Raw genomic sequence first — 11,238 nt, 5'->3', positions numbered from 1 at the left:
ATCTCCAGTCAGATGTCCTAAAGTGTACTTGTGCTGGGCTAGGGATTTTTTATTTTTTTTTGTTGTTTTTTATTTATGTTCTACTTACCTGCTTTGTGCAGTGGTTTTGTACAAAGCAATCCCAAATCTTCTGCTCAGGTCTCCCACTGGCCCTCCTCGCTCCACCCCCTTCCCTGCTGAGTGTTTACCATAGCAAGCCACTTGCTATAGGGGTACTTATGTGGGCTCGCTCCTGAGCCGGCTGTGTGTGTGTCCATAGACACAGAGTGCGGCTCAGCCTGGCCCTCCGCCCCCTCCTCATTGGCTGTGACTGACAGAAACAGGAGCCAATATCTTCTGCTGCTGTGTCTAAGCCTATGAGGAAGGAGAGTGTCTTGATTGGCTCTTGTGCACAGCGCTGGATCGGGATTGTGCTATGGTAAGTACAAGACCCCTTTCACACTGGGGCGCTTTGCAGGCGCTATAGCGCTAAAAATAGCACCTGCAAAGCGCCCTGAAAGAGCCGCTGCTGTTTCTCCAGTGTGAAAGCTCAGAGGGCTTTCACACTGGAGCGGTGCACTGGCAGGACGATAAAAAAAAATAAAAAAAAATAAAAGTCCTGCTAGTAGCATCTTTGGAGCGGTGAAGGAGCGGTGTATACTAGCTAGCGGCCGAATAGCGCAAATGAAGATACTGCATTAGGGTAATATAACCTTCATCCTTTAAAACCACTTTAAAGAGGGAGTCCGGCGAAATTTTTTTTTTTTTTTTTTTTAAAGTCAGCAACTACAAATACTGCAGCTGCTTACTTTTTAATAAATGGGCACTTACCTGTCCTGGAGTCCAGCGATGTCGGCAGCCGAGGCATCGCTTGGCTCTCGGCTTCTGCCGGCGCCATTCTCGTTCAGGGAATCAGGAAGTGAAGCGTTGCGGCTTCAGTTCCCTACTGCGCATGCGCGAGCCGCGCAGTGCAATGGGAATGGTCCCCGCTGTCTCTGGGAAGCGTGTGTCCCAGCAGACAGCGCGTAGGGACAGGAAGCAGCATAGACTCTCGTGGGAGTCTATGCCCGGAAGTGGGTGCAAATACCTGTCTTAGACAGGTATCTGCACCCACCACCACCCTCCCCCCTGAAAAGGTGCCAAATGTGACACCGGAGAGGGGGAGGGTTTCAAAAAGCGGAGGTTCAGTTTGTGTGTGAACCTCCGCTTTAAGGTCTTTCAGACAGGCAACAGTGCTCTCTGCCCCCTGCAAAGCGATCAGTGGCTGACATGCATTCAGGAGGGGATACTGTTGCCTCCGGACACCTGCGTTTTTTTTTTACTACTTTTCTTTTTAAATTACTAAATTTTACATTGCGGAAGCGTTTGGCTTATGGTTGGGGTGCAGTCCTATTGATCTTAAAGGATACGTTCACCTATGGGAACATGGTACATATTCTCCCCCCCCCCATTTTTAGGGTGGAACATGTTCCCAATGCTGCAGGATTCAGGAGGGACTACTGTTGCCCCCAGACACCTGTTTTTTTTTGCTTCTGTGTTTAGATGGTGAATGTAAAAATTTGGGGTTTTCTTACTTTGTCGCATTCACCAGAATATCAAATGCATTTTCACTTAAACAAGGAATAATCAGTAATAGTAATATCCATTACAGCCTGTATATTTCAGTGAACTCAACATCTGTCACCCCAAGTGACCAAAAAAGGAAACAGCCTGAACCATAACATTTCTAGTTGGAATGTCCATTTAAAAATCAGCCGCTACCATTCATTAAAGGTAGCACAAAATGTGATTGGTGTATATAGAATAAAAAAAAAAAAATAAAAAAAATATAGGACTAAAAAGATATACCAGGTTTATGGAACTTTAAGGCTTCTCCCCTTAGCTGCTCCATCAGTGAGGTAGTTTCAACTTTAACGTCACCTAAGAAAACAGAACAAAAAGAAAGTATTAAGAATATTATAAATATTGCTATATATAATGCTATAAGACAGACGAATTGGGGCCGTCTTGTATGTCGGGAACCCGGAAACAGTGCATGTGAAAAATAGGTGTGACCAAAAGAACTTGGCATAATAGTGGAGACCTGGGGTGATAGACAAACGATCAGCCATGACTTTATTACCACTGACAGGTTAAGTGAATAGCACTGATTATCTCTTTACAATGGCATCTGAAAAGGGGTGAAATATATGAGGCAGCAAGTAAACATGTGGTTCATGAAGTTGATGTGTTGAAAGCAGAAACAAAAAAAACAGCCACCCCGGTTTGATGTATATGGGGCTGCATAGGCTGCAGACCAGTCCTGATGTCCATGCTGACCCGTGTCCACAGCCAGAAGCGCCTGAGCATCAGAACTGGACCACAGAGCAACGGATGAAGGTGGCCTGGTCTGATGAAATCGCCTTTTCTTTTACATCATGTGGATGGATGGCGTGCGAGTCACTTTTCTGGGGAAGAGATGGCGCCAGGATGCAGTATGGGAAGAAGGCAAACCGGCGGAGGCAATGTGCTGCTTTAGACAAGGTTTTGCAGGGAAACATTGGCTCCTGCCTTTTATGTGAATGTTACTTTTGACACGTATCACCTACCTAAAACGTGGTTACTGACCAAGTACACCCCTTCCCGGAAACTGTATTCCCTGACTGCGGTGGAATTTCTCAGCAGGATAATGCACCCTGCAAAAATGGTTCAATACAATGAGTTTGAGGTGTTGATTTGGCCTCCAAATTCTCCAGATCTCAATCCAACCAATCATCTGTGGGATGTGCTGGAAAAACAGGTCCGATTCATGGAGGCCTTATCTCCATGAACTTAAAAGGATCTGCCAATGTTGGCTTGATACTACAGCATACCTTCCTAGCATGCCACGATGAATCAGGGCTGGTTGGCAGCAAAAGGGGCTGTTGTGATGGCGGCGCTACTCAATTTTAAGTAGGTGGTCATAAAGTTATATTTGATCAGTGTATGTGTCATTGTAAGCTACGCAATAGAACCTACCAAGTATTAAAGTGTTACTAAACCCACAAAAGAGTGAATATCAGTCTGTATATGCTGTGGTTCTCAACCTCAGTCTTCAAGTAACCCCAATGGGCCGTGTTTTGGGAATTTCCTTTAGATAAAACAGCTCTTATCAATACCATGTCATTGATATTGATTTAAAGCAGCTGTGCAAAGTAAAAGGAAAACCTGAAAACATGGCCCCATTGGGGGTACTCGAGGACTGAGGTGGAGAACCACTGCAGTAAAGCATGCTTGGTATATTCACTGTGGAACCTAAGGAGTTAATCCTCCGCATTATGTGACTAAGGCAGTTTGATCCTGTCCTCTCTGATCCTCCCCTTCTGCCACAGTCACAAAACCATCTCCTGATGGAAGAGAGCCTTGGGGGCACATGCTCAGTTTGGCGTGTATTGCTAGAGAGCGCGTTTTTTTTTTTTTTGGGAAAGGATGCATGTGATCGGTGAAAAAGGCTGTTTGATCCTGTCTTCTGTGATCCTCCTTCCACTGTCCCCAATCCATCTTCTGATGAAGATTTTGCACAGCAGCTAAATAATCGCATGCACAGCAGCAATTTGCATTTGGATTCACCATTAGTATTGATATAATTATTGATTTATTGCACTTTATCTATGAAGTAGAATACATATCAAACGAATCAAAGGATTTTCCATCTTCGTAGTAATATTTGGTATATAGTTTGCGCCGATCACCTTTTTAATTTAATTTAGTCATCTTCTGATAAGACAGAGCTTTGGGGGAACTCTGCACATGCTCAGTTTGAGGTGTATTACTAGAGAGGTTTCCCCCCCTCCTTTTTTCTTGGGAGGGTGCATGTGATCAGCACAAGGTCAATCAGCACTGTCCAGACAGAGGGTCAGGGGTCATGCAGACTCATAGGACAGTCAGAGGAGAATGAAAACTCCTCCTACAATCTTTAACCAGACACTGATAGAAGTCATAAGACCGCTATATACTGCTGATGTGAAAAGGTAAATAGTTTATTTACTAAAATAATTGATTTTCCGTGTTCTGTGTTCGACTAGATGCAGGGTCCCGGGTTTAGTAACCCTAAGAACCTTCTCCCCCTCTCTCATGTGACCACATTTGGACATAAATGGTTGGCTGCTCAGGAGACCAGAGAAGACCATATGCTGCTCCATACATTGGAATTCCAAGCAGTGAAGGTCCACAGAGAAGGAATCAGTGGGTGTTCTATGAAGGGATCCAGCCACTGTCTCCTCAATGGGCAAAGTGACAGATTCTTAAAACTACCACAAACCACAAAGCTCCCGATTCACTCCCTGGTCATCTCTCGCCTCAACTACTGCAACTCCCTCCTCATTGGCTTACCTTCAAATAGACTATCCCCCCTTCAGTCCATCATGAATGCTGCTGCCAGACTCATCCACCTTAAAAAAAACCCACAGTATCTGCTACGCCTCTCTGCCAATCCCTCCATCGGCTGCCACTTGCCCAACAAATTAAATTCAAAATACTAACACTTACTTACAAAGCCAACCACAAATCTGCCCCCAGCTACATCACTAGCCTAGTCTCAAAATACCAACCTAAAATCACCCTCTTCGTTCCTCCCAAGACCTCCTGCTCTCTAGCTCCCTCATCACCTCCTCCCATATCAGTCCTCCAGGACTTCTCCCGAGCCTCGCCCATCCTCTGGAATTCTCTACCCCAATCTGTCAGAACGTCCCCAAATGTATCCACTTTTAGGCAATCCCTGAAAACTTTCCTTTTCAGAGAAGCCTATCCTGCCTCCATCTAACAACTGCACTATTTTCTCCATTAGCTCATCCCCCACAGCTATTACCCTTTTGTATAACTTGACGCTCCCTCCTAGATTGTAAGCTCTAACGAGCAGAGCCCTCCGATTACCCCCTGTATTGAATTGTATTGTCTGCCCTAATGTTGTAAAGCACTGCATAAACTGTCGGCGCTATATATATATACACACACTGTAAAATAATAATTACCAAGTACTGTATATACATTTACAGCGATATGCCTCCAGACAGCCAGCAGATGGCAGTGGTTTGCCAGACCTATAGAATCCTATTCTCCACTGTACAGTATATACATTCGCTTTTTTTCCCCCCTCTAATGGAATTTCCAGGAAACTCAGACTAATCTAAACTCCGGTTTTCTAGGAATCCTGGAGTTATGCGAATGCCGTCATAGGCCGAGAGACGTCAGCATATAAGTAGCCCATGTGACTTTCAGGCACAAGGCAGCAGCAGGCCGATTCTTCCGTTGGTATTTTAATCACCACGCACAGTGCCGCAGATGAGTTTGGAAGATTATTCTATAGAACAGAGACCCTACACACAGGACTAGAGGAAGGCTTTCACAGCAACAGCTTCAGTACGACTATTAACACGCTGCCACCAAAAGAATGATGGTATGAGAATTGCAACAGTGTATCAAATATTCTACAATGATTTCTTAAAGAGACCCCGTCACCAAAATAAATTGTTTTCTGTAAATAAAAATGTCATTACATCAACCCCTTCACGCCACTGGTACGCATATATGCGGCCTCACTGGACTGGGATTTTTTTTTTTCCCCCTGGGGCCGCATATATACACCCTCAACACAGCCTGGGGTCTCATCAGGAGCTCTGGGTCCCGTAATAATGATTCGGATCTGAAACTCCTGGTTCTGGGACACCTGACTGCTGTGGTAGACTCCGATTGGCTATCACAGTAATCAGCCTGCCCCTGTGTTTCTCCCTCTGTGAATGGAGAGGAAAGATGCATTGTTATCTCTCTCTGCAAGGAGAGAGATAAACAGTTTAAAAAAAAAAAAATACAAAGAAAAAAAAAAATACCTAGATCAAGGTTTGATCTAGGCCAGTGATTGAGTCAGGTAAAAGTCAGGGTCAAAGGTCATGGTCAGTATATAAATTGGTATCAGTGTTTTAGGTAGGATAAAAAATAAAGGGGGCAAAAAGTGCATAACATGGGAAAGATCTATATAGAGAGATGCAGTTGAAAAAAAAACCTCTTTGGGGGAACCTTCCCATATTATCCGGTTGCTGCCCACCCCGGATAATATAGGAAGGTTCCCCCAAAGAGGGTTTTATTTTTATTTTTTTTTAGAAGCAAAGTCATGAACAACAAGGGATTCAACGAGAAGTATTTTTATTGATAAAATTTATAGGCGCACAAAAAGTGCATGGTTTCTGAGTTGTTCTACGGGTACAACAAACAACATACACATATGTGGTATCGCTGAGATTGGGAGGATTTATTTTTGAGTTGTTCTTTGGTGATAGGTTATGGTAGCAAGAAGAAAACCATTTTTGAAAAAAAAATTACCATTTCAGACAGTTTTCTTTTGAAAATAAGAACACACACACACACACACACACACACACACACACACGATACACCCATTACCAACAAATGAAAACCCAATTGGTCCTTAAAAAAATAAGTGGTATAATTCCCCCGGATGTAGATGACGATTGGATGATCCGACAAATGGACGATTGGATGATCCGACAAATGGACGATTGGATGATCCGACAAATGGACGATTGGATGATCCATTTGATCCGACAAATGGACGATTGGATGATCCGACAAATGGACGATTGGATGATTCGACAAATGGACGATTGGATGATTCGACAAATGGACGATTGGATGATTCGACAAATGGACGATTGGATGATTCGACGAATGGATGGATGATTCGATGAATGGATGGATGATTCGATGGATAATTCGATGAATGGATGGATGATTCAATGGATAATTCGATAAATGGATGAATGATTCGATGAATGGATGGATAAATGGATGGATGGATGGATGATGACGATTTTACTAACACATGTCGAAGTTGCAAAAGTGTGCTTAGGCATTAACATTGGTTTTACCCTTAAAAAGGAGAAGTCCAATCTGGGCTCGTTTGGCTGGGCTTCTCCTAAGGGTCACAAGAGTGCAATTTGTTTTGAATTCCTGTGACCCATTTTAAGCAGAGGGTGGACTTCAGACCGATCAGGCCAGGCACCGCGTCATCACGACAATGAATCCGCCAGGTGCCTGGACCAACGGCTGTCTCAGCGAGCCGCTGAGACGGCCACTCTCCGCCTCTCCACAGCTCAGCGCTCCAGTGAGTGTGGAGGAGCAGAGCAGGAGAGCTGCTGATTGACAGTCAGCAGTTCTTTTCTGCTCAGGGAGCCGAGAGAACCGATCCATCGGCGATGTTCGATGGCTCGGCAATCAGTGCAGGCACCAGGGGGGAAAGATGCAGCATCCGCCTAAGTATAATGGAGGAAAAAAACGGATTCCCATACTTCCCCTTTAAGCACGAAGGCGAAGAATGCTAGGTATGACTTAAATTAGCTCAGCTTCGACCAAATGTAACTGTATACCATACCTGGCCGATGCCCCTGGAAGCTGGCAATTATTGTATGGACACCGCTACTCCAGTGATATACACTGTCTTTCGGGTCCCATTCTGAGCGGCTACCCTGCTGCATTCTGAACACAGGAGATCGGCTTCTGAGCATTGGTGCCATTTGGAAAAACGCATTAAATTTTCTGAACGAATGCAAAGTGTTATACTGAAAGAGAGCGTGATGTGACCGCCTTGTCTTTGCTTCGTCAAATCACAGCAGCTTTGCATTCATTCAGAAAACACCAAGCATTCTCTGAACGGCGCCTGTGCCGAGCGGCTGACCACCTGTCTGTAGCAAGCAGGAATGCAGGAACCGGAAGTCAGTGGAAATCACTGCAGTAGCAGTCCCGACTTCAGTAATTTCCAGCTTCCAGGGGCATCTGCCAGGTATGGTCCATGCTGGACCAATGTAACTATGTAGAATATAGCTATGCTGGGAATTTTTATTTTACGATTTAAAATGTTACCTTTCCAAGGACCTGCTTTCCGGCCACTGCATGTATCCGACACTTCCAATTGTGTCAACTATCTCACCTTCCGCTGACTGATATCACTGTAAAAGCCAGCAGGAAGTGCTGCCAGAAATGTAAGCAGGAGGCCTCATTCATTTGGTATTTTAGTGCTAGATGCGGCAAGAATTCAAAGCAATTCCAGCAAATTCCTGAAGGTGGATGCATACAGTTGTATCCACTCAGCCGGTCAAAAGAAAAATGACAGGCTGACATTGGCCACAGCTGTCTGACAGTGCTCAAGTTTAATCGCTTACATAACGATTGCCCATGGTTAGGGTACAGATGATCACCCATGGACGCAAGCTTGCCAACACAAACGCCACGTGAATGAGGCTTTAAGCATCTTTTACAGTGTGACCTTAGGTTGGTTTTGATCCTGAGGTGTCAGGGTCTCTTTAAAAATCACATTTTTAGTCTCTTCAATATTTTTATATAAACATTAACCCAGATATATTTCCAAGCCTGGGATATTCCACGCTCACGCCTGCTGTTTGTCGCCATAGCAACTGTGGTCTTCCGCGTCTGTCTGGTAAAAAGAATAAAAATTTCGGCCCTTGGTAGCTTTCCATGGTCATAATCCTGCAGATGCGCATTAATAGCTGTAGCCAAGCCTCTTTTTCGTTTACAGTTACTACGGAAACGACTCGCAGTGAATCGGAGCCGATCCTGTTGCTGGATCTCAGGGGCCGACAAAAGGAAATGACAGAACCCCCGACATAGACCCTGCACGTTTCCAGCAGCACAAGCTTGCCGGAAAATAAGGACCAAGCGCGAATACGCGGGTGACGTCACTATAAAAAGAAAAGCGATAGATTACTCGCAAAGCAAGTAAGAAGATATTCAACATGCGCAAAATGGTATAACCTGCAATTGTGCATTTAAAAAAGGAAACTGCTCAGAATGGGGATACAACTACTTTAACCTTCTTGTAACAGAGCAAAAACGCACAGCTCCGTTCTTTACACTGCATTATTAATAACCTCTTTAGGCCCCTGTTTATATAGACATCAATACAAGTCGCCTGACGCCTCCTGGAGACGGCAATGAGCCAAAATCGAGTGTTTGCTTTACGCTGTGCTAACGTGTAGAGGCTGCAGTGATTTTGAATGCCGATAGAGTAGGCGCGATACTTTTTCGGGGTGGGTGGGGGGGGGGGGGGGGGTATACCATCTATACCAGGGATATGCAATTAGCAGACCTCCAGCTGTTGCGGAACTAAAAAACTAAAAACAAAGTCCCATGAGGCATAGCAAGCAAGACTGACAGCCACAAGTATGACACCCAGAGGCATGATGGGGTTTGTAGTTTTGCAACAGCTGGAGGTCCGATACTGCATATCCCTGACCTATACCCTCACTTATAGGTCAGGGATAGCTCCATTATCTCTATACAAGAAGCTCCATTATCTCTATACAGGACCCATCTTCCTCCAATATGGTTCCCTTTAGGTGGCCACAAGGTCCTAAAGCAGACGCTAGGATTTGGACTATAACCGCCATGCTTGCCCTTAGGCTAGGTCATATATATCAAAACACAAGGGCCAAATCCAGCCTGCCAGACCTACTCATGCAGCCCTTGCACCCAGTTTTGCAGAAAAAAAAAAAAATAAATAAATAAAAAAAAAAAAAATAAAAATAAAAAAAGCATTACTCCATTCCACCACCTCGGCTCTCAGTTGTAAACACAGAAGCTTTTGGTTTTAAAAAAAAAGGGAACAGCTTTGATCAGTGGCTCCTGGATCTAACTGGATCTTACAGATCCCTCACAGCAGGGACAGATCTCCACCAAAGGCGAGGCAGAGCTGCCGACACAGGAAGGTAGTAGAGCGGTAATGCCAGGAATCTTTGGGAGGGGGGGGGGAATTGGTGTTGCACCCCTGCATTATACACTTCTGAAACCTGCACTCTACACAGGGGAACCCCTGCACCCTATATGTAGCACACCCCTGAATCCTGCTCTGTACATAACACACCGCTGCGCGCGCACCTCCCCCCACCTAAGCTCTGTGCGTGCGCGCGCACACACGCACACACACACCTGAGCTCGGCACTCTGCAAACAGCACACTCCTGAACCCTGCACTCAGTGTGTAGCACACCCCCAGATCCAACCGGCCCTTTGAGGGCCAACATACTACTGATACAGCCCACAGTGAAATAAAGTTGCCCCCCCCCCCCCCTGTCTGGGTCCTTCACTAGAAAAATGGTATCAATTTATGCGGTCATCAGTGACTGTCTCTGAAATTCACCCCCTTGAGGATCACGGCTCCAACAACTAGCATGAGCTAAAAGAAAAAGACTACTTGTGTGACGTGAAAGGCTTTTTTTTATAACCCATAATTCCCCTTTGTAGCAACGACTGGGAGTCCAGAAATGCCTCTTGGAAAAAAATAAATAAAAATTAGACCCCTTCACTGAGCCGTCATTATCCTGACAGGCGGCCGTCGGCATACAAAAACACACAAGGGCCTTAGAAATGGAGAGAGAGTCTGACAGCCCGTCCAATGCCCCCCCCCCTCCCATTTCAGTTTTTCCTTCGGCAGCACGGCGAAGCACAATTAAACATTTAAAAAAAGGAAGCCGAACAATCCCGGGCTTGTACTCCTCACAAAGATGTGCCTTTATAATCAAAGCTTTTGCCACAAGACTTGGCTGCGAGTATCAAGCGAGGCGTCGGCTGGTTGCCATGGCAGAAAATGGGATAGCAGAGGAACATAAAACGAATTCTCGGGCCCGCGATGACTGTCGTGAAATTTACATTGCCTCTACAAATCAAAACCAAAGCTTGTTTTTTTTCCTTCCGAAGGTGTTCTAGCTCATACGGTCTTTGAAAGAAGGGTTGTCTCTGCAAGGGTATCGCAATTCCCGACAAGCAAGGTCCGACGCGCAAGCTATTACATGATGCTTAGATGAAATTGTACCATGTTGGGTCTCATGTATACACAAGTCTAAAAGTGGACCACATACATTACAACCTTAGTTGTACAATCCCCTTTAACCCGCTGTCACCCACGATAAAGTATGTGCAGCAGCAAAAGAGTAGGCTTTAATGTCCACATGATGCGCATTTACGTTGCTGGTTGACTGATGTTTCTATGCTAAAAGCACGCTCCCAGCAAAGCCTCTCTTGGTCCAGACTAATAATGGTAGAGCCGATCCCCGCCGTCTACCCACCGTCAATGGTCACATGATCGCCGATCCTTCCGGCCCCTGGGTGTTCAGAACCTTTTAAAAGTGACGCCAGAGCGTGCGGGAAATGGTTAACCCCTTATCTAGCTGGGCAATTTTTTTGCACACAAAATCTGCTAGAAAATTTTAAACCCCCA

At 45.2% G+C, this 11,238-nt stretch overlaps 1 protein-coding gene across 1 annotated transcript in view; it reads right to left on the bottom strand.

Moving 5' to 3' along the window:
- QARS1 (glutaminyl-tRNA synthetase 1) overlaps nucleotides 1-11,238 on the bottom strand; it is a 149,241-nt gene that overhangs the window by 68,910 nt on the left and 69,093 nt on the right. Inside the window, exon 8 of the mRNA XM_077451665.1 lies at nucleotides 1,828-1,899. Within this exon, the coding sequence (XP_077307791.1) occupies nucleotides 1,828-1,899 (72 nt within the window). The remainder of the gene's footprint in view (nucleotides 1-1,827; nucleotides 1,900-11,238) is intronic.

This window comes from Lithobates pipiens, unplaced genomic scaffold, assembly GCF_037356315.1.
Source record: "Lithobates pipiens isolate NorthernLeopardFrog02 unplaced genomic scaffold, aLitPip1_a1.2 Scaffold_23, whole genome shotgun sequence".
NCBI classification, from domain to species: Eukaryota; Metazoa; Chordata; class Amphibia; order Anura; family Ranidae; genus Lithobates; species Lithobates pipiens.
This window is presented reverse-complemented; position numbering and strand designations above follow the sequence as displayed.